This window comes from Catharus ustulatus, chromosome 2 (assembly GCF_009819885.2).
Source record: "Catharus ustulatus isolate bCatUst1 chromosome 2, bCatUst1.pri.v2, whole genome shotgun sequence".
NCBI lineage: Eukaryota > Metazoa > Chordata > Aves > Passeriformes > Turdidae > Catharus > Catharus ustulatus.
In genome coordinates, this window is record NC_046222.1 from 21,470,111 (window position 1) to 21,493,899 (window position 23,789).

At 41.0% G+C, this 23,789-nt stretch overlaps 2 protein-coding genes across 2 annotated transcripts; both read right to left on the reverse strand.

The window, feature by feature from the left end:
* Positions 1 to 1,461: 1,461 nt before the first annotated feature.
* LOC116993038 (lymphotactin-like) lies at positions 1,462 to 4,867 on the reverse strand. The gene is made up of 3 exons (XM_033053280.1): positions 4,766 to 4,867; positions 2,274 to 2,391; positions 1,462 to 1,564 (listed from the first exon to the last, which is right to left on the reverse strand). Exons 1-3 carry the CDS (start codon positions 4,833 to 4,835, stop codon positions 1,462 to 1,464), a joined length of 291 nt encoding a protein of 96 aa, XP_032909171.1. The 5' UTR covers positions 4,836 to 4,867.
* Positions 4,868 to 11,970: 7,103 nt separating this feature from the next.
* On the reverse strand, positions 11,971 to 16,453 carry LOC116993037 (lymphotactin-like). Its single transcript, XM_033053279.1, has 3 exons — positions 16,352 to 16,453; positions 12,996 to 13,113; positions 11,971 to 12,287 (listed from the first exon to the last, which is right to left on the reverse strand). Exons 1-3 carry the CDS (start codon positions 16,419 to 16,421, stop codon positions 12,182 to 12,184), a joined length of 294 nt encoding a protein of 97 aa, XP_032909170.1. The 5' UTR covers positions 16,422 to 16,453; the 3' UTR covers positions 11,971 to 12,181.
* Between the last annotated feature and the right edge of the window lie 7,336 nt (positions 16,454 to 23,789).

Below are 23,789 nucleotides of genomic sequence, written 5' to 3' on the forward strand. Positions count from 1 at the left end.
ATTTTAAGTGTGTGTCTGCTCTGCAGAGCAGGGCACTGTAAAGACTGGCTTTTAGTGTGACCTTATATCTGTGGTGCAATTAGGAAGTGCTGTAGTTCCATGGGTATCACTAAGAGGTTTTGTAGGATGGAAAGCCCGTGGAAAGCAGCAGTGCAGGCTCCATCCATGTGGTAATATGAAAAGAACTTTATTCCAGAAGCACCTCTGCCGCTACCTGTCCTCTATCGGTCAAGGTCTTCAAATGCCATTTTTTTCTTTCTCTGAACAGAGAGCTCTTCCATTTCTGCTTCTGATAATGTGGGGACCACCTGAGAAAGGTATGAACTTTTAAATGCATGGACTTTTGAAAAGATATTGTCTGAAATGTGAGCTTTACAGCTGAAATGTGGTGTAGAAAGCTTGGAATCAGATTGTTCAAAACCAGTCTGACTCATGAGTTAGCAATAGTGTCAGTTCTAGCTAACTTGCCCATAAGTTCTCAGATTTGTACTTGGAACCTGTTTCAGCAGAATCCATCTGCATTATAATCATGCAAACAAACTTGCCATTTGATTCAGATTTATAGAAAGTTTATTAAAATTCAAAGCCTTCTGTTAGTAGCATGTATCATTTTTAAGACAATAAGACATTTCCATGTACATAGCTCTCTAGGGCAGGGAGGTTCTATGAGTTTGTGAAATACAGATTCCAGACATGGGCTCTTCTTATTCTGAGAAAAGCAATGAAAAAAGCAAACCAGTTGTTTCAGGTTTGTTTCACATGAAGGCAAAACTGAAGTAACTTCACAGAGGTAATTGGTAGGATAAGGCTTCCCCAGAGCAAGACTGAACAGGTTTACATTCAATGAGTTACACTGAACAGACTCCACATCATCCCTTGGTGAGAATATTTACACACCTTTGTGAACTGAGCTAAAAGTGCAATATCATGTGCAAAAATAGAAGATGAAGGATCATCTTCTGAATATGGCACTGATCAGGTGATATCCTGAAGCATGAAATCAGTTTGTGTATAGGTTATGTGAATGACTAACTTACACAGCACCTTCTTAAAACCAGCACTCAATGTGGAATGCTCTGATCTCTATCAGCATGGAGGTCTGCACTCTTCCAGCTCTGTGGGTAGTAATTTTCACTACACTGTGTGAAACTATCAGTCATTCACCATTAAATGCCATCCTGGTCAGGACAGCAAAGACGGGATGATATCTCCATTCAGTTGTAAAGAAATATTAGCAAGCATTTCAGGAAATATAGAGACAAACAGAGTTCAACCATAAAATGAAGCAGTCTGCAGGCGTTCAACCAGTGATGAATAGATTCTGGTGAGTTTGTGTTTGTTCAAAGATTTTATTGCCACTTAATAAATAGGAAATAAAGCAAATAGTAAGATTTTTTTTCGTTGTTATCCTGCAGCATGATGATGTTGATGATTCCAAATGGTTGGACTTAGATGCTTGGATTATTTGCGTTTGGCACGCCTTTGATCTATATGGTTTATAGCAGTCTGCACCCATTTCTGGTTAGTGCTGCCACAGATCCTGATACCTCTTGCAGTAATAAACCTGTAGAAAAAAGCAAACCAGCTGGGCATTAAATTCCAGTCTCTTAACCCAGGTCTGCTGTTCTTGGTTTAGATGGAGAACATAAGCAAAAATGTGGTAAAACAATATCAAATGCCGGAGTTTGTAGGTGTTAGAAGAACACCACTTAGAAACAGTATTTTCCTATTTATGATATCAGTAACATACATGGTCACATACATCTATACTGATATTAAAAAAATCAAGCATACCTGATATTCTGGGATTTTATGTTAAATCAGGATGAATATTTATCTCCCAGGAGCAGATCCCAGATGTGATACAAATGCATGCTTGTGAGCTCAAAGGACAAAATACATATCCTAGCAAGACCCTGAGTTACCCTATATTGTTTCACATCATCTGTCCTCTTGACTCAGTTCATGCATGGAGCTTTGACTGCTCCACCCTTGCTGAAATTTTTACCCACTCACTGGGCACAAAGATGGGACTGGTCAGTGAGGTTCCAGCCATTATTCATGAGAGGCACACATGTCCCAGCTCTCTGAGAGCTGCTCTTCTCCCCTCACTCCCGCAGCTGTCAGGTGACTCCTCCATGGAAGAACTGGAAGGGTGACCTGGGCTAGCCAGATTTAGGGAATTGGGCCATGAATTGTGTTCTGGTGCCCTTTTGTTATTTGATGGTTTTGTGTTTGCATAAGGAAGTCTGAAGGGTACCTGGGATACTTACATGATGGCATCTGTAGGTACTTGTTGCCTTTCATAGCTCACAAGATTTTGGATGTTCAACCGATTTGTGGACAGATTGACACATCGGTATTTGTTCATGCGCTGAGTGCCAGCACTCCCTAGAAGGGAAAAATAGATAAATAAAAAGGGAATATATATTTTTATTTAGCCTAGTGGTGGTTAGACCCTGAGGTTTTCATGAGGTACAGCCACAATACCAGTTATATCACAAAGGTTAAGCCATTTTTTGTGATATATCCTACCGTCTCTAAAGTGTCGTCTATACCCAGGGAGTCACTGCTTCCATAGCAATACAAGTGTTTGACATGATGGGTAGTTAGGTTTGCATCATCTCCAAATACGTACCCATGTGGAGGTAGCATTTAGAACTGGAACTTTATTGAGTGGATTTCCAGATATCTTTGAATATAAATCAGTAATTCCTCCTATTTCCCAAGTGAAGAAAAGGAAAGCATGGCTACTTCTCTCACATCCAAAAGTAGCATTAACAAAAATTGTTAACAGAATGGAAGATTTATCTGCCAGAAAAAAAGTGCTTACATCCTCTGGGTATAACTCTGATTTCATAGGTGACATGGTGCTTCACAATCGCTACATTCCTTTAAGCTTTTGATGCGATTCAAAGAAATGCAATGGTGATTAAAAAAGAGGGTCACAATATTGGTATAAAACTTTCTGGGCTGTTGTTATCTTACATGATGGTTACTGAAAATGGGAGCTTGTTCAAATGCAAAGGAGTATACATTAGTGTTAGTCTCCACTTGCCAGTTTTTGGTTTTCTCCCATTGATGAAAGACAGGTTTGGGAAAGCATGCTGGGGGACAAAAAGAACCTCTGCTCTACTCTGTGGGCTTTTAATAAACAATTTCTAGAGCTACTGGCTTAAGAAAAGTCCAAGAGCTGTTCTAGTGTCCTTTACTAAATGTAAAACCTGCTGCACACGGTCTCGCTCCCTGTGAGCTGTTCTTTGTTTGAAAGAGTTGGAATAGCTGAAACAAACACACATCAGTCTTTGGAGAAGGTGTGGGATAGCCAGTGCACAGGTACTGGCAGATCTGCTAATTCCAGAGATTTTGTTTGCCTGAAGGATATCTCTTCTGATCTTGCTTTAGTCACGACTAACACAACGTTACATTTTCTTATGATTCATGACAAATTTCTTAGTGCCTCAGACAAATATTTCCTCTGCTACTACACAATCTTCAGGGAATGGATGCAGGGAATAGCAGCAAAGCTTCTCTAAGCCCGGGAATAAACTCCAACTGCTCTGCACCTATAACTACCATTTTCCCCCAGGTGTTTTTGGGAGTTTTATCATTCTTGCTTGTCCTTGTTCCTCTCTCCTGTAGACCATCTCGGTGTGCTTTTTCAGACTTGGTGATATTTATGAGCAATTATACAGCCTGCACAATGGCATTGGGAATGGGCAGTCTGTGATTTGGAGCCACTGGTGCCAGGGTGAAGAGCAGCGTCACCAATGAAAAGAGGAGTATGTGGTGGGATGTAGTTGGAGAGGCAGTGGGTGAGTAGCTGTGTAGCGTCATAGTCCTGTGAGTGCTTAGCAGGTCTCAGTTTGGTTTTGTTGTGGTTTACTGAGAATATCTTTTCTCAGTGTTTCTGAGTGCAAATTGGTGGGTTTGCATATGGCTTGCATATCTATGTTTTGTGTAAAATCATCTTGTGATGAGATGATGTGTGTAATGGGTCTATGTTCATGTTTCTCCCTGATCCATGAAGCCTATTCCTAAAGTCACTGACAAAATCAGCACTGCAGACAAAATAATGTAAAGCATGGTCAAACCTATCTCAGTGTTCATATCTGCTTTGAAAGAAGATATTCAATTGTACGATTTAGTGATAAGAGAGAAGGGACTGTATAAATATATAACTCCCCTTTTTATTTATGGTTCATCTTTTTCCTGTCTGTACTAAAAGATTTTTCCTGAAACAAGACCATTAGCAATAAGGGATATAGAACTGGAAGAACTTTTTAAAATACCAGCATGAGAGGGATTAAGGCTATATAGCTAGAGAAAGACAAATAAAAATTAATACAATAAAATTCTTATAAAAGTAATCCATCTGGAAAAACAAAAATGTACGTCTTGTCCAAGAAATAGATTTTTTCATTAAATGTTATTAACCTATAGGACACACAGGTGTATGGAATCACTGAGACTAGAAGACATTGTGCCTTCAAGATTTTTTGATTTTGAGAGAGAGAACATTGCACAGAAACCCTTTAAGTGCTCTCAGGCACTGATTCTTGCCTTGCATCGTAGCAGAAATGAACCATCTTGTGGCAGGACATCAGATGAAATCCCCCACGAAGCTGCCCTTCTTGAAGTTTTCATCTGGATTTCTTGTGCACTTTGTCTTATAAATCAGCTGTCTGTAACAATGAATCCTGCTCAGGAGACCACAGTTGCAATGTGGAGCAATTCTTGTCTTACTCACAAGTTGCAAACTTACCTTTGACTGTGTGCACAGTGAAGATGCCAAGCCAGAAGAGGAGCAGGATTGCTGCAGTGTGGAGCTTCATCGCTGTGGCTTCGGTGTCAAGGCTCACCAGAAACTGGCTCTGTCAATGGATTTATAAGTTGTCATTCAGTGGCCAGTTCTTCTTTTCCTTTTTTGGGGTATCATGATGCGCCTGACTATAAGTGGTAAAATTGAGTGGCAGTACTTTTTCTGGTGAGATAGAACCACCTCCTTTCCCCCACCAGTGTTTTACTAGCCCCCCTGAGAAGGCTTTTCCTGCTCAAACCCACTGTGGTTGCACTTGCTTCTGTGCTGCTAGTTGAGTTTATTTCAAGCTGCAAAAAGTGAGAGCTCTTGAAGTGGAAATCTGTAATAAATGCTCCTGTCATTTCACACTTCAGTTTTGAGACCTTTAGCTGCAGAGACACAGAGTGACATTCAGAGCTACCTCACTGACCAATGAACCACTGGAAAGGGGAACTGTGAGCTAAAGGACGATGGAAACAGGAACACCTTGGCCCTTTCCAAGCAGCTGTGGATGGTTTGTCATGTTAACATGTAGCTGAGGAGGGGTATCACTGCTATTTCCTATGAGCAGTGGATGTTGTTAGAAGCCTTGTGTTTGCTCTGTGACTTGATATGGCCAAAGCTCAAGTCACTGTGCTGGGAGAAGCAAGACTGAACACACCTTTGCATACAGATCCTGATCCAGTATGCCACCTTGGCAATCAGGCATAACTAAAATGCAGTCGTTTCAAAGAGGAGTATGCCTTTATAAAGGGTTATGTTAGGATTGCTTTGGTTTAGATTTTTTTGTGGTGTGGACTTTCTAGTGTAAAGAATAAGGCCTAAGAAAACCTCTAGGCAATCAGTGAGGCACAATTTGTCACACTCAAAAGAATTGATTGCACTTTTTTATGTAAGCATGGTGCTGATAACAGGCCTGTCAGCTTCTTACAATTGTGCCTTTATCAAAAGAACCTTTTTTTGCACACTGTACCGACCCTATCACTCAGATGTAAGTGTCCTTTCTATTGAATGTGGTCTGAATTCCTGGACAGCGTGGCTACAAGCCAATGGTTTTGGGCCTGGAACTATTTGTTAGGTCAGTTGTGGACCTCCAGACTACACATGAAGCAGCATCTGAGCTGGCATCTTCTTCCCGAACCCCCCAGCAGAAGTCTTTTGTGCCCTCTGCAGCTCTACAGAAAAATCCATCTGGGCCTGGTGTGAATAGGTAAACACCAGGCTGCCTGATGCCTGGGCTTGTAACAGTGGTGTAGAACAGGTGTCAGTGCAAGGACTGGAGAAATCATGAGTGTCGTTGTTTTGGCTGAAATAGAGGCAGTTTTCTTATTCAGTGGTACCATTATGTGATTTGGATTTAGAATGAGAATAATGTTGGTAACACACAGATATTTCAGTTGTTGGTAAGCAATGATTACCCAGAATCAGGGACTTGCTGGCTGTGGTTACACATCAGCAACTATGAGAATTCCCCTGCTCTTACCTCCAGACCTCTCCTAAGCCGATTTCTCCCAGTTTTCCAGATGCTTGATAACTCATATGTAAATTCATTTGTGGGTAATGTGGCATGTGGAAGTCAACTTCCTAAGATTCTTCAGGCAAATTGAGATTGAACCCTGAAGTGCCCTCACACATGTGAGTCCTAGGCTGTAAGGGATGGTAAGCTCAGGAGGAGTCTGTAGGTCTTGCAGGTAGAGCACATGCTGTGTGGTTTAGTTTTGTATGCACACACATTCTTTGTTCCTTTTGGTTTTGTTCTTTCATATACTGTGCAAACCAGGGAAACCCAAGGACGTCAATGGCAAGTAGAAAATGCTGTAACTGAATGCCTACTAAACCAACTTGCACCACTAAGGAAGGTGCAATGAAATGAAGGCAAAGTTTCAACATGGACATGCCTGATGCCACACAGGGGTGTAATCTTACTGACCTCAAGAGTATTACTGAGAAATCTAAGTTAAGTTTGTGCCCAAGCAGTGTAGCAGCCTCATGTTTTGCTGGACACTGGCTGAAATCACTCCTTGAAATGAGGCATTCCAGCGTTTTGGTACTTGTCAGCTATGAGATGCAGAATAGCAACTGTGTCATTGATGGTAAAGAGCAGTTTTCTACACATTAAGAGGTAAGATGCTCCCCCACTTTTGCCCACTGGTGCAGTATGTATATGTGTCATCTACCGTTTTCAGAGGAAAGTCACCAGCTGTATTGACCATGATCTGTGAAAGCTTGGTCCTTCCCATAGAATGTTCTGCAGGTGTTAGATTCTTCTGAGGTGTTGCTGGGAAGCCTATTGCTGCTTCAGTTTTCCACCACTCATCAGGGGGGATGAAAAAACTGCCCTGTGGCAAGTTTTTCCTCTTCTTTGTGCTTCTCATTTTCTGTGGCCTCCCAAGCTGTTGTTCTGTGTATCTGGCTTACATCCAGTAAAGTCTGTGTACTGGAGAAGAGTTTTGTAGGCTGCACATATCCGCTTTCTCTATGGATATTTGGTGGTCTCTGATGCTGTGTAAGGCTCATTTTCACTTATTCCAGCATGGATATCCGTGGGTATTTCTTTTGTACTGGGTGCCCAGCCTGATCTGTGTAAGGTGCACATAGAGGAGTTGTAGAGCCTCCAAAAAGTGTGGGCTGGGGGGCCTCAAGTCTCTCCTATGAGGTAGCTGGGCTTTGGAGACCCATGCTGGGGGCGGCTTCTGTCCCTCAGAGCATGGAGGAGATGTGGAGCTCTCTGTACCACACAGGGAGTGACAGAGTTTTCAGTACACAGAGAAGGGAGACTGAAGTCCCTTATTTTTGTCACATAAAAAGGATTTTCAAGTCCCTCTTTTAGTGTTTGAAGGGATGGAAAATAAACCCCGCCTAGATAAGTGGACACCCTTGACTGAGGGTGTGCAAAATCGGGGTGAATTTTTTGCTATGGCAGAATTTTGCAGTAATGTTGTGCCAGCAGGTTTGGCCAGCTGTAACTTGGCCTGTTTGCTCAGCAGGACAATGGTCATCACAAATGATTAATGACACACTTGCAGTTAGTACATTCATAGATCAGGCAGCCCCTGACACCAGGAGCTATGTTAAGAAGCATATGTTAATCTGGCAGGAACAAGGACAGATGTGGGACTGTTGGTCTCAGCACAGCCCATAATTATTAAACCTAAAGGAGGAGTGCCACCCACCATGAGACAGGACCCTATTCCCTAGAAAGCCAAGGAGAACATCCATAAGCAGATAGAGTGATACTTAATCCAAGGGATTTTGAAACATTCCATTGGATGAAGAAAGTCAACCTTTGTATGCCTTCATCTGGAAAAGATGGCAACTGACTTGGACACATCTTCCCCAAAGTTTTGTCGAATCATTGACCATTTTTTCATTAATATTGGGGGTTCTTTTAAAGGGTATGAAAACACTGTGCAAATTGGATTTTGTGGAGTATGAGCTAATGAGGAGAATGCTTTTATATGAAACATTACGCATTTGTGTGTTGCTCAAGTGAAAAGAGGACACCATGCATCTCCATCCAAACTTCAGATGGGTCAGAAGAAAATGAAATGTCTAGGTGTTATTTTGTGAAAATAGCAACAGATAATGGATTTAGAAAGGACAGAGACCATAATTACCTTCCCAATGCAGACACAAAACAAGAAGGCAGGAATGAGTTTTCCTCTAGAGTCATGGGATTTTGTTGGTCATGCATTCCTCTGTTAAGGGAATCAACTACGTCTCTGACTGAAGCAATGAGGAAATAAGTAGAGCCTATTGCATGGTGCTTAGAGAAAAACCAAGCTATAAAGCTAGAAAAGGAGCCAGGCATAGAGATTGGATTTGGTAAATCACGATCCTGCAACCTTGAGCAAGGGTTCTTTGGTCTCCTGAAAAGACTTGTATGCTCCAAGCATACAAATCTTTTGGAGCAGTGCAATGATATCTGCTTCCCTTTGGATCAGGAACCCCAAAGTCTTACCATTTTGAACCTGTGGGGTTTCAAAATGCCCTGCTCCTAGAGAATGATAGCACACATGATCTGTCGTGGGGCCAGGTCACACAGCTCATCTATGGTCTGCAGATCCAGATTGATGGGTTCTTGGAGGAGTCACAGGTTTCCCTGCTGGCCTCATAGCCAGGGCAGCAGAAGCCCTGAGAAACCAGATTAAAATCAGTTGCCAGCACTCTCCTCTCCTTTATAGAGCCCACTAATGTCCTAATCCTCTGTGATGTCCTGTTGAAGCCTTGGGACATTCTCAGCTCGCAGAAGTTTTGTGGGAGCCTGTTGGAGTTCTCATGAGGCCTCCTGAGGGTTTGTTTGGCCAGGAGGAATGAGCTGGGCCCAGAACCAGGACAAGTTCTTGGGAACTGTGACATTTGTATATTGAATTTTTGTCTGAGGGGATCACAGTTCTCTTTGCTAGGAGAGATGTGCCAAGCTGTAATTGCAGTTTTGGGATGGTGCAGCTTTGAGTCCTTGGGCAAATCTCTGTTAGACCATCTTCAGGACAGCTTTGTCAGCACTGTCCAGCTGAGCAGGAGGCCCTTGGCATTTGTTTCTTTACGGTGAATTATTGAAGAGTGTTGCTAGAGACCAGGCTCAGAGAGCTCCTGAATTTCAGTGCTGACTGATTCTCTGTGCATTTGTATTCAAGGAGGAAGCCCCTCCATTTACTTCATAAGCCTTACAAAGGCTTCCCTTGCTTGGAGATGCTTTGGGTGAAAGATCCCCAGGTGACTCAAACAACAGTCCTAGAGGTCTCTTGTACCTCTGGAACTCACGCAGCAAACCCATGTGGTTCTAACATTATTTTTTGAGTTACTGTACTCTGCTAATCAATTAGTAATATACTGAAATGAAGAAAAACAGTGACTGTTTTGAATTGAAAATGAGAGAATAACAAGTTATCTTAGCATTGATTACATAAATAAACATGGAGGAGAGGTTTATGTTCCTCTGACAAACAGTTGAAATGAGTATTTCAAATAAGACCTGTCTTTGTACTCAGTAGAAAACATCCTATTTACATTGTTAGCTTGGTGTCTCCTTCATGATCATTGTCTGGCTCAAAAGGGAAATTGTTCCCTGATATGAGGTGGGCAAGTGCATGACACAAAGGCGAGCACAGACTGAATTTCCCACCTTGCATTTGACATTCCACCTTCTCCGCTGTGAAAAGGACAAGGATTGTGAATATTGCTTTAGAAATACTATTGACATCTTTACTGTTCCAGCCCTTGTCTACTTTTCCTGTTAGTCAGCCGCTGGTGACCACTGATACTGAAATCAACCAGACAGAAAACTTTCTAACACAACTGGATGTTTTAGAAAGCAGGTTCTTTATTATAGCGCTGTACATATCTGGAGGATTTTTCCTCTAATCAAACATGCGTCATGAAAGTTTACAACAGGGTATTTATTCCACCTTGATCATACATATTAATTACAATGTACTTCCTAGCTAATATATAAGCATCATTTTTCTTAGAATTCATTTACAGGTCTCCATATCTTATTGGAAGTCCTTTTATGGTACTAGAGAGTCATCTAAAGGCATTTCTGGTGGTCATATTCATTGGGTGTCCTCAGAATTGTAATGACCTTCCACTGACCTTCTCTTAAGGCATGTGCTGTTGTCTCGTTACATAATTTTCTCACAAAACTCTCTGTGTTCCACATCATCATTGATTCAAGCTATGTTTAGCATCCTGTGTGTCTCCTTTTACATTCTTTTACCTAACTTGCTAGTTAGTCTTTAAGCTCTATTTTGCAGCTTTTATGGGAACTGAAAAATTCTATTCTCCATGTTGTCTGTCACCACAGAGCCCATTCCCATGTGAAAAGTAATTTGGTTTTATTACTGAATATAGTGGTACTGAGGTGATCTAGACTGAGAGACCTGAATCCAGGTGTCTTCTCCCTACAGAGAGGCTCCAGCCTCAACACCTTCAAAACTAGATTTTCCTTTCAGGATTTATTTCAGTTCTAAAGGGTATCAGCAGAGGGAACAAGAAACGAAGTTAATTGAGATCCTTCTTACTTGAAGTGTGGCTTAGGAAAGTGCCCAGAGAAGTTTATGAAGTGCTGGAGAAGCTGAGTGTTTGGCATTTCAGTTCATCCAGAGAGTGACTGTGTATAGAGGCCAGTTTTAAGCCTTAAGTTGAATGGAGGTCTTCCAATGATGTCCAAAAGTATTGGTCCATGAGCTGGCCAGAGTCCTGGGGATACCCTATAGCAATGAGGTGCAGAGGGGACAGAGTGAGGTGGGTTGGGATGTGCATGGGGTCTGCAGTTGGGGGGTTCAGGGTAACACATGGTGAGCAATTGAATGTGTATTATTTGTCTGTCTGGTACACTTTGCTGTTTGTGTAATTGTAACTGTTTGTTTTCTTATCTCAAACCATGATCTTTACCTTTTATGTCTCCAATTCTCCTCCATCCTGCCACAGGGGGACAGAGGAGGAGAGTGAGTGAGCAGCCCTCTCTGGGGTGTTTCATTGGGAACATTAAACTGGGGACTGCCATTCCTAGATGATGTCTGCTTTTCACCTGTTTTCTTTATAGCAGCCTGCATCCATACCTGATTGGGCCTTATGCAGATCCTGATACCTTTAGGGATAATAAACCTACTGGAACAAAGTAAGGAAACCAGGTGGCCATCAAATTCCAGTCTTTAACTCAAGTCTGCTGTTCTTGGTTCTCATGCAGAACATGAGGAAAAATGTGGTAAAACAATATGAAATGCTGGAATTTTAAGTGTGTGTCTGCTCTGCAGAGCAGGGCACTGTAAAGACTGGCTTTTAGTGTGACCTTATATCTGTGGTGCAATTAGGAAGTGCTGTAGTTCCATGGGTATCACTAAGAGGTTTTGTAGGATGGAAAGCCCGTGGAAAGCAGCAGTGCAGGCTCCATCCATGTGGTAATATGAAAAGAACTTTATTCCAGAAGCACCTCTGCCGCTACCTGTCCTCTATCGGTCAAGGTCTTCAAATGCCATTTTTTTCTTTCTCTGAACAGAGAGCTCTTCCATTTCTGCTTCTGATAATGTGGGGACCACCTGAGAACATTTTTATACAGATTCCAGACATGTTCTTATTCAGAGGAAAGCAATGGGAAAAGCAAACCAGTTGTTTCAGGTTTGTCTTACATGAGGGTGAATAACTAAATTATACAGCATCTTCTTAAAACCAGCACTCAATGCAGAATGCTCTGAGCTCAATCAGGATGGAGGCCTACACTCTTCCAGCTCTGTGGCAGGTGAGTTTGTGTTTGTTCAGAGAGTTTATTGCCATTTATTAAAAGCAAGGAAATAAAAGCAGATAGTAAGCTATTCCTTGTTACTTGCAACATCCATGATGATTCCAGCTAGTTGGTCCTAGAAGTTTTCAAGGATGGGATTATTTGTGTTTGGCAGCACGTCTTCGATCTATATGGTTTATAGCAGCCTGCACCCATTTCTGGTTAGCGCTGACACAGATCCTGATACCTCTTGCAGTAATAAACCTGTAGAAAAAAAGAAAAGCAAATCAGTGTCTATACCCAGGTCTACTGTTCTTGGTTTCTATTCAGAACATAAGTAAAAATGTGTTAAAACAATATCAAATGCCAGAGTTTATAAATGTTAGTTAGAATAACACCAGTTAACAATGTTAATTCCCTGTTCATGGCATAGGTACATATGTAGTGTACATGGTCATGTGCATATATACTGATTTTACATAACTGAGCATACCTGCTATTCTGGGATTTTATGTTAAATCAGGATGAACATTTATCTCCCAGGAGCAGATCCCAGATGTGATACAAATGCATGCTTGTGAGCTCTAAGGACAAAACACAGCTCCTAGCAAGACTCAGAGTTACCCTATATTCTTTCACATCATCTGTCCTCTTGACTCAGTTCATGCATGGAGCTTTGACTGCTCCACCCTTGCTGAAATTTTTCCCCACTCACTGGGCACAAAGATGGGACTGGTCAGTGAGGTTCCAGCCATTATTCATGAGAGGCACACATGTCCCAGCTCTCTGAGAGCTGCTCTTCTCCCCTCACTCCTGCAGCTGTCAGGTGACTCCTCCATGGAAGAACTGGAAGGGTGACCTGGGCTAGCCAGATTTAGGGAATTGGGCCATGAATTGTGTTCTGGTGCCCTTTTGTTATTTGATGGTTTTGTGTTTGCATAAGGAAGTCTGAAGGGTACCTGGGATACTTACATGATGGCATCTGTAGGTACTTGTTGCCTTTCATAGCTCACAAGATTTTGGATGTTCAACCGATTTGTGGACAGATTGACACATCGGTATTTGTTCATGCGCTGAGTGCCAGCACTCCCTAGAAGGGAAAAACAGATACATGAAAACGAATAAATATTTTTATTTAGCCTAGTGGTGGTTAGACCCTGAGGTTTTCATGAGGTACAGCCACAATACCAGTTACACCACGAAGGTTAAGCTATTTTTTGTGATATATCCTACCATCTCTAAAGTGTCGTACTTCTTGCCTTTGATAGTTCACAAGATTTTGGATGTTCAACCGATTTCTGGACACATTTACACATCTGAATTCGTGAAGGGATGCACCGCTAGTACTCCCTAGAAGGCAAAAATAGGTAAATGACAAAGGTTCTTAATATTAATAGTTATCCATAGCTACTTAGTAAATTATGAATTCCAGAACATTTCCAATTACAGTTAGACCCTAAGGTTCTCATGATATACAGCCAAAATACCAGTCATACCAGAAAGCTTAAGCTCTTTTTGGGGAGGCATCCCACCATCTCTAAAATATTACTGGCATTTTAGTTATGATACGAATCTTCACACATTGTCCTGGACAATTGTACAGAAATTCTGTGCCTAGGGTCTCACTGCTTCCATAACAAAAAAGCTCTTTGCCATCATTGGTAATTAGGACTGCATCATCTGGAAGTAAGTGCCCATATGGAATTAGTGCTTAGAATTGCAACTTTACTGGGTGGATTTCCACATATTATCTGAAAGTGGATCAGTTATTCCTCCTATTTCCCAAGTGAAGAAAAGGAAAGCAAGGCTACGTCTCGGACTGTGGGCATCCAAAAGTACCATTACCAAAAATTGTTAACAGAAAGGAAGATATATCTGCCAGAAGAAAAAGTGCCTAAATCCTCTGGCTATAACTGATTTCATAGGCAGTAGGGTGCTTCTTATTCCTTGCATTCCTCTAAGCTTTTGATGCGATTCAAAGAAATGCAATGGTGATTAAAAAAGAGGGTCACAATATTGGTATAAAACTTTCTGGGCTGTTGTTATCTTACATGATGATAACTGAAAATGGGAGCTTGTTCAAATGCAAAGGAGTATACATTAGTGTTAGTCTCCACTTGCCAGTTTTTGGTTTTCTCCCATTGATGAAAGACAGGTTTGGGAAAGCATGCTGGGGGACAAAAAGAACCTCTGCTCTACTCTGTGGGCTTTTAATAAACAATTTCTAGAGCTACTGGCTTAAGAAAAGTCCAAGAGCTGTTCTAGTGTCCTTTGCTAATTGTAAAACCTGCTGCACATGGTCTCGCTCCCTGTGAGCTGTTCTTTGTTTGAAAGAGTTGGAATAGCTGAAACAAACACACATCAGTCTTTGGAGAAGGTGTGGGATAGCCAGTGCACAGGTACTGGCAGATCTGCTAATTCCAGAGATTTTGTTTGCCTGAAGGATATCTCTTCTGATCTTGCTTTAGTCACGACTAACACAACGTTACATTTTCTTATGATTCATGACAAATTTCTTAGTGCCTCAGACAAATATTTCCTCTGCTACTACACAATCTTCAGGGAATGGATGCAGGGAATAGCAGCAAAGCTTCTCTAAGCCCGGGAACAAACTCCAACTGCTCTGCACCTATAACTACCGTTTTCCCCCAGGTGTATTTGGGGTTTTTATCATTCTTGCTTGTCCTTGTTCCTCTCTCCTGTAGACCATCTCGGTGTGCTTTTTCAGACTTGGTGATATTTATGAGCAATTATACAGCCTGCACAATGGCATTGGGAATGGGCAGTCTGTGATTTGGAGCCACTGGTGCCAGGGTGAAGAGCAGCGTCACCAATGAAAAGAGGAGTATGTGGTGGGATGTAGTTGGAGAGGCAGTGGGTGAGTAGCTGTGTAGCTTCATAGTACTGTGAGTGCTTAGCAGGTCTCAGTTTGGTTTTGTTGTGGTTTACTGAGAATATCTTTTCTCAGTGTTTCTGAGTGCAAATTGGTGGGTTTGCATATAGCTTGCATATCTGTGTTCTGTGTGATTTTTATGTGTTTGTGTGAATCTAATTGTGATAAGAATGTGGGTAGTAATGGATGTTTTCACATGGTACTTGTAGCTAAAATTTACTGGCCTAACCCGCACTGTGGAGAAACTTATGTAAAACATGGCCAATAATTATGGCTCATCTCAGTGTTCATATCTGCTTTGAAAGAAGATGCTCAATTGTATGGTTTAGTGTAAAGAGAGAAGGTACTGTGTTGTCTCTGATCCTTTCTTAGCCCAGCAATTAAGGCCAGAGGCTTCACTGAACTCGTTGATTTTCTGCAGAAAGAAAATCTGTCCCAGTTGTCCAGGAACTAAAAACCTTTAATTCTAGAAAATATCAACAGCAAGGTAAAGGGTTTGTACTGAATGAACCGGGAAAAATGGTACAGGGAGGATAGTTCCATCTGCGAGGACGTATGGTCAAAAGCAGGTGTTAGGGCATGTCAGGGGTATTTATAAACTAGGAGGAGTGGAGGATTTAGGGTGGGGTTTAGGGAGGGTATCCAATAAAGAAAGGCAATTAGGAATATTGAAATTTTTGCAACAGAAAGGAACCAATGATAACGAGGGAAGCAGAGAACTTTCTGGCAATGATGAACATACTAGAACTGGAGGATTCTGGGGTTGGTTTTTTACTCACCATTATTGCAAGGGTTTTCCCAGAGCCTTAAGTCATGTTTTATAGTGGAGCACTGCATTTATAGTGGAGCTAACTCCAATAGTACAGTATAAATCTGTATTTCCTCTTTATAGTTTCCCTGTCTATACTAAAAGATTTGTCCAGAAACAAGCAAATACACAATATGGGATATAGAAATGGAAAAACTTTTTTAAATAGCAGCATTAGAGGGATAAAGACTATATAGCTAGAGAAAGACAAATAGCAATAAATACAATAAAATTCTTATAAGAGTAATCTACCTGGAAAAAGAAAAATGTACATCTTATCCAAGAAGGAATTTTCATGAAATGTCATTAACATACCATGCTCATGGCTCTATGGCATCAGTGAGACTAAAACACATTGTGCCTTCAAGATTTTTTGATTTCGAGAGAGGGAACATTGCACAGAAACCCTTTAAATGCTCTCAGACACAGATTCTCACCTTGCATCGTAGCAGAAATGAACCACTTTGTGGCAGGACATCAGATGAAATCCCCCATGTAGCTGACCTTTCTTGCAGTTTTATCTGGATTTTTTGTGCATTTTATCTTATAAATCAGCTGTCTGTAACAATGAATCCTGCTCAGGAGACCACAGGTGCTATGTGTCTTCCTCTCAAGTTGCAAACTTACCTTTGACTGTGTGCACAGTGAAGATGCCAAGCCAGAAGAGGAGCAGGATTGCTGCAGTGTGGAGCTTCATCGCTGTGGCTTCGGTGTCAAGGCAGAACAGAAACTGGCTCTGTCAAAGGGTTTATAAGTTGCCATTCAGTGATCAGTTCTTCTTTTCCTTTTTTGGGGTGTCATGATGCGCCTGACTATAAGTGGTAAAATTGAGTGGCAGTACTTTTTCTGGTGAGAACCTCCTCCTTTCCCCCACCAGTGTTTTACTAGCCCCCCTGAGAAGGCTTTTCCTGCTCAAACCCACTGTGGTTGCACTTGCTTCTGTGCTGCGAGTTGAGTTTATTTCAAGCTGCAAAAAGTGAGAGCTCTTGAAGTAGAAATCTGTAATAAATGCTCCTGTCATTTCACACTTCAGTTTTGAGACCTTTAGCTGCAGAGACACAGAGTGACATTCAGAGCTACCTCACTGACCAATGAACCACTGGAAAGGGGAACTGTGAGCTAAAGGACGATGGAAACAGGAACACCTTGGCCCTTTCCAAGCAGCTGTGGATGGTTTGTCATGTTAACATGTAGCTGAGGAGGGGTATCACTGCTATTTCCTATGAGCAGTGGATGCTGTCAGAACTCTTGTGTTTGCTCTGTGACTTGATATGGCCAAAGCTAAAGTCACTGTGCTGGGAGAAGCAAGACTGAACACACCTTTGCATACAGATCCTGATCCAGTATGCCACCTTGGCAATCAGGCATAACTAAAATGCAATGGTTTCAAAGAGGAGTATGCCTTTATAAAGGGTTATTGGTTATGTCAGGGTTGCTTTTTTTTTTTTTGTTTTTTCTTCTTTGTTTTGGGGTCATTTGGATTGGTTTTTGTTTGCTTGGTTTTTTGGTTTAGTTCATTTTTTTTTGGGGTGGTGGATGGTTCATGGTCTGGACTTTCTAGTGCAATGAATGAGGCCCATGAAAGTACAGTAATTTCACGACTATGAGGTACACCAGATTACAAGGCACAGTGTCAGTTAACAACAAATTTCCAAACTTTTTCCATATATAAGGCGCACCGGATTATAAAGCGCACTTTTTTTTTTCCAACCAGGATTCGTGTGCAACTTTCGCAAAGAAACATATTACTGATGGAATCCTGTGATCATGGGGCATATTGGCAGATGCTCAATTTGCAAACATTTTTCATGGATCGGCGTAGCCTTTAAATGCAGCCTAAAAAGAATCAAAACACAAAAAAAATACAAACAAGAACACCATCAGCTATGGAAAATCAGTGACAAAACAGAACTAAACTCAGTCTTGGTCTCTTTTCCAGTCACAGACACTCTTCTCCTCTGCATAGTCCCAGTGGAGAGTGGCGCGGGGCGGCCCTCTCTCAGCGGCGGCAGCAGGCAGGAGCAGGGAGGTGAGGCGGCAGTGGCAGGGCTGTCTGCATCTCGGTTCTCAGCGCTGTAGCAGGAGGCTGTAGCAGTGCCAGGTTGCAGGACAGCTCTCACCGCAAAGAGACCTCTCTCCTCTGCGTTCGGGCTGGTGAGTGTCTTCCTTGGAAGGACAAAGCAACAAACGATCATCCACCCCGACCCCTTAAACTCTTCCACCAGCGATTGAGCCACAGCCCCCCCCCCCACCCCTTTTATCTTCAGCAATTAAAAGCTACGGGAGCCTCCCAGCCAGCTTTCTTAGCATGATAATGGGAAAAATTCTCTACCTCCACCCAGGGAAAGAGTAAAAACCCCTCCAACACACTTCAACCCATTTTGCTGGGGAAAGGTGCAGCGCAGTATCAGTTAACGGTAAATTTCCAAACTTTTTCCATATATAAGGCGCAGTTCTGGGTTTTGATCAAATTTAGGATTTTAAGTGTGCCTCATAGTAATGAAATTACTGTAATTAGGCAATCAGAGAATCATAATTTGTAGAAAAGACAAAAAGTTAATTGGAGTTTCATGTAAACACGATGCTGATAATGGGTCTGTCAGCTTGCTACAATTATTTCTCTATTACAAGTGCCCTTTTCTACACACTGTGCCAACCCTATCGCCCAGGTTTAGCTGTCCTGCCTGTCTAATGTGGTCTAAGTTACTGGATGGTGTTGCTACAAACCTGGTTTGAGCCTACAAGTATTTGTCAGGCCAGCTGTGGACCTCCAGACCACACACAAAGCAGCACCTCAGCTGGCATCAGAAATCTTCTCATGTGCTGTGAGAGACAAAGTCCACTCCTGTTAAATTTGTAAGAGTTTTAAGAAATGATAATAGGGGATAACTATAAAACAAAAGTTACTGGCCTGGATGCTTGGCAACGCCAGCGGCACACCCACTTCTTCAGTCTGCAGTCTTTTATACTGTTACAGTTGTGTTACTTCCTGAGATGATTTTGCAAATAAATTTTCAGTTCATTGACTACTATCTTGCTTCAGATTTTTGAGCGTTTGCACAATTCAAGAGCTGCAGATGTCAGCAGTCTAGGGTGGTCTTCTGATGCTGCTTTAAGCTTGGTACTCTTCCTTTTGTGGTCTTCTGCTCTCTGCTTCTGCCATTTTGGATATACATTTTGCAATAGCAGATTTAAAATACATCTTTCACAAGCCCACTTACCTCTTGTGAAAGCCTTCCTTCCTCTTTTACACCGCCACAAACAATTAAATTTTTTCATACTTACAAAACAACTTAACACAATGATTAATTACAAGCAATTACAATTTTATAATTAAAGCAAATAAATTTTATTGAAAACCAACTATTACATGTTTATAACACATGCCCTCTGCAGCTCTATAGAAAAACCCAGTTAGTCCCAGTATGAATAGGCAAACACCAGGCTGCCTGATGCCTGGGCTTGTGAACAGCTGTCAGTGCAAGGACTGGAGAAATCGTGAGAGTGTCTGGATTTTGGCTGAGGTGGAGTACTGCTAAATGTAATAGTTTTCTTATTTTTTAGAAAGGTCAAGAATTTTTAACTGTAGTAATTGTGGTATTTACTCTGTTTCATTACATTTCATTCATGTGCCCTGGTGAAGGAAAAGAAATATGCAGTGAGTAGAGTTTTACCTAATTTCAGGAGTTTATCTATCAGGGCAAAGGGTTTGTAGTACTGGATTTTCTCATCCTGTAGTCAGCTTTTAAAAAGAGAGACCAAGATCTTAATGAATAACTAAATTCCTATGCACTTCTAGAAATGAGTATCTTTAGTGGATGTTCAGCCCCTTGAAGTTCAGTCCCTTGAAGTTGAATTTGTGCCATCAGGTCACTAAATCACTTTTGAAGACAAAATGAGGGCATTCAGTGACTTTCAGAGGTGACTTAAGAAGCTCAACTTAAACACAATTGTATCTTAGTTAACTGGTTTTAGGAGGGACATTGTCATCCTTAGAGGATAAGTGTCTCTATTATCTATAGAAACAATTTGTATATGTGTCTTATGCAGGATACAGTAAGTGAAGTTGGGTGGAATATGTAGGACCCTAAGGTATTTTAATTTTACATATTTTCTTAACACTTGGAGTACTGGTAGAAGAATTACCAGCAAGTGACATCCAACTGTGATGTTTCCATGATTTTCTTCCCTTGCTTTTCATCACTTTTGCTCTGTAGTTTTCATTTTGATTTCATAAGTAGCTGAAATAGTAGCTTGTGTTTAGTATTTTAATTCATATTGTAGTGGGGTAGAAGCAAACACATTCTCAGTGCTCACATCTCAGCTGAGATGATTTCCAATCTAAATTTATGGCTTCAATCAGATTTTTAATAACTACTCTTTTGTGCTGGTTTTGGCAGAACTCCTTCTTTAGAAATGTAACCATATTAACAATACTTTCTCTTAATCATAATATGTAGACCATCTGTTTCCACTACTACACTGCCAGCTTTTTCCTGCCAGCTATTCCTTGGTCCCACCATCTTTCCTTGATGTATTATGTGCTCTTAAATAATAGTCAAAAATCAAATCAATCAAAATCTTTCTTTAGTCATTCAACTGGAAGTATTTGAATACCTAAAATTACACTTGGAATTATTTGGTTTGAAAGGGCCCAGAGATCTTTGCTCTTTCATTCAGTGTTATCTTCTTTTGTTTTAGTTCAATGAGCTTGTTTTGGTTTAGCTTTACACACATCCAAGATCTACAAAAGGAATACTCATATCCTCATCTTTATAATCCTAGTCTTGTGAGGTTTTGTTCTTTGAGAAATCCTTTGTGGGAAGTCAGCTAAACCCTGTACAATGTTATGGCTGCAGAAAAACACAGAGGTGACTATAGCTTGGTTCTGTGAGTGTACCTAAATCTTGTACATGCTGAAACAGGAGTCAAATACCTGTATGAATTTGTGGAGTATTCTCAATCCGTGTGGGGATGCCTTCTAGCATCCTTCCAGTACCTGATGTGGGCTTACAGAGAGCTGGAGAGGCACTTTTTATGAGGACATATAGTTGTGGGACAAGGGGCAATGGCTTCAAAGTCAACGAGGGCAGTCTTAGATTAGATATTAGAAAGAAATTCTTTACTCAGAGGGTGATGAGGCACTGGAGCAGATTGCCCACAGAAGCTGTGGATGCCCCATGCCTGGAAATGTTCAAAGCCAGGTTGGATGGGGTTTGAGCGATCTGGTCTTGTGGAAGGTGTCCCTGCCCAAAGTAGGAGAGGTTGGACTTCATAAAGTCCCTTCCAACAGAGGCCATTCAATGATTCTATAATATGATTATCCTTTTACTTCCTTGTTTTGTTGGATTTTTTTCTGGTTGTTATTTCTTTTTATACTTCCTCAACTGTCACATAAAACAGAGAATGCAGGTTTTGTTTAGTGCTTCTTTTTGTGTGTGCCATATCTGTAGGATCAAGGATGGGAACCAAGTCTTATGCTTTTAGCCTTCAGGAGAAGAAAAAAGAGTTTTGTGAAAAATAAAGGATTTTAGCTGAACCATGGATAGTCAGTGCTTGAAGCACTGGAAATGGATCAGAACCAATATGTTTCTTCTCAGTAAACCTGAACTTCTCTCAGAAAACTGATGAAGTTCAGACATTTACATTTTTCAGTGGGTAACAGTTTTCTCAGTGGTACCTCACTCTTCGGAAAGAATCCCTTGGCTAATCTTATATGTTTGGATTCCTTTGCTCCATGACAGTCGTCACAAGGAATGTGTTGACAAGCTAAGATTCTTAGTGGAAAGGGGGAGTTACACATACAGGAACACACATCAGTGATATTTCTATGCTTCAAACATAACAGCATGTGCTGTTATTTGCTAGTATACAGACTTTTTCTTATTACTGCCATTAAATATTTCTGCCATCATATGTGTGGAATGGCAGGCTATGTAACAGACAATCACAATAAAGCACCAACTTCCAGGGAGCAGAGCAATAAGCAGAACCAGCAAGCCTTAATTCAGCTTTTGATCTTTTACCTGGTAACTTCTCTTCCCTCTTAATAATTGTTCTAACTCCTCAGCATGTGCTTTCATGTGTCAAAAGAACTATGCATCTACACACTTGTGGCTATCCAGCTCATGTGTGCTGTCAGACCTGCTGCGTTGAATATCCGTTTTCTGCTGGATTTTCCCCATATTGGAGACACCATCTTGAATCTTTCTACTGTTGGGCTGCTAGGTTTTGGAAAATTCATAGGGATTTTTGTGTTTTGTTCACCTTCAGTTGAAATTAACCAGTGGATTAAAAATATATATATAAATTAAGGGACACATGAATAATGTAAAATTCCTTTCTTTTGTAAGTGGCACGTTCTTGAACTTTCCAAATAGGAATCTTGGGATTTTTTCTGGTTTTGTTTTGTTGGGTTTTTTTCCTCCCTTAAATAGCTGATTCCTAAGAAACACATTTGTTTAAAACAATAATTATCCTTGTAAGCATTTTTAATAACCAAACTTTCATGAGGCCCTGCAACAGAATTTAAACAGATATGACAAATTTTATCATACAATTATGATTTTAACCCTTACGATTTCCAGGAAAAGAAAACCAACCAACAAAAAAAAAAAAAAAGAAAAAAAAAAAGAAAAAGAAAAAACCCAAAAACCCCGCCCCCAAACCAGCCAACTAAACAAAAAAAAACCCACACCAAAACAACCAAAAAACCCTCAAACAAATTATTAAACCAAGAAAATATAAAACAAACAAAAAAACTCCTAAAACAAAACTAGCAAATAAACTAACCAACCCCCCCAAACCAACTGCCACCAAAACAAACCCTCCCCCCTTCAAAACACAGAGAAGAAGATAGGAAGAGATTATTCAAAAAGTTTAGCAAGAGAAATCTGTTTTTTTGTTTTTCCAGACAGGGTAATTTTTCCTTCCTTCAAAGAAATTACTGTAGCCTCTGGAATAGGCACTTTTCTACTTCATATCTGAAGATCAAGAACTGTCACACTTTCTAACCACACCACTGGTGGGATACATCGTCTCGCTTCACACTGGTGACTTTAATCTGACAATTTTAGGCCACATCCTGTTCCACAAAGTGTTTTAGAGCTGCTTAAAACTTGATCACACACTTGATCTCCACCTGTGCAATAAAATGGAACTTGGTACTCTTGCACCTGTACCCTCAAATAGGTACAGATTAAGAAGTAGTGTTTTTCTATAAGCTGGCTTCTATATTAGCCATTTGCTCAGTGAGCCCATGATAGCAGGAGAGATACTGTCCAGATGAGGGCTTAAATGAGTGAGGCAAGGAAAAAAGAGTTTACAGGGTTCTGTAGCAAATACCCACACTTGAAAATGTTACGCTCTGAACTTCTAAAAGAGAATCCTTGAGGTTTATTTATTCTATATTTTTTCCTCCATTGTAATGACAATGAGTATGAAACCACATGTTAGACAAGTACATCAGTCTGTATTATTCACCTGAGTTCACTGCAGTGAGTGATGCAAGTGGGAGGCAAGGGGGTTGGGAATATTCTCCCCCTCAAGTTAGCATTAATTTTATTCTTTGTAGTTTCAGACTGTTAAATGGTGTTTCACCTTTCCTTTGCACACTGCTTTTATCTCTCACTGAGGTCTGCAGAAACTTCCATCATGTCTAAGACAGCAATAAATTAGGAGCTCCCTCCCATGGTTATCAAATTTCTTGCACCTAATTTGGCTGCATTCAGTGTGGTCAGGGATGTCTATATTCCTCACTCATGGTTCAGCATGGGCCCATGTGCAGCAAAGCTTGGCAGGCATGGTGAATGCCTTCCCCCTCCTCTCCTCCACAAACCCAGTCCAAACCAGCCAAATGTCCCTATGGCCAGTAAAGCTGCCCGCTTGTGCCAGGTCTAGAGTCAGATTTAGTTTAGTCAATTTGCTCTCTGCGCATTGGTTTATTTACTTATTGACAGAGACCACCGGTTTCTTCCATTCCCTATACTACCTTCTCTAAGATAAATGAGTATTTTCCCTGTTTTGTACAGAGAATGAAATGGAGGCCATCACTCTCATGCTGTCA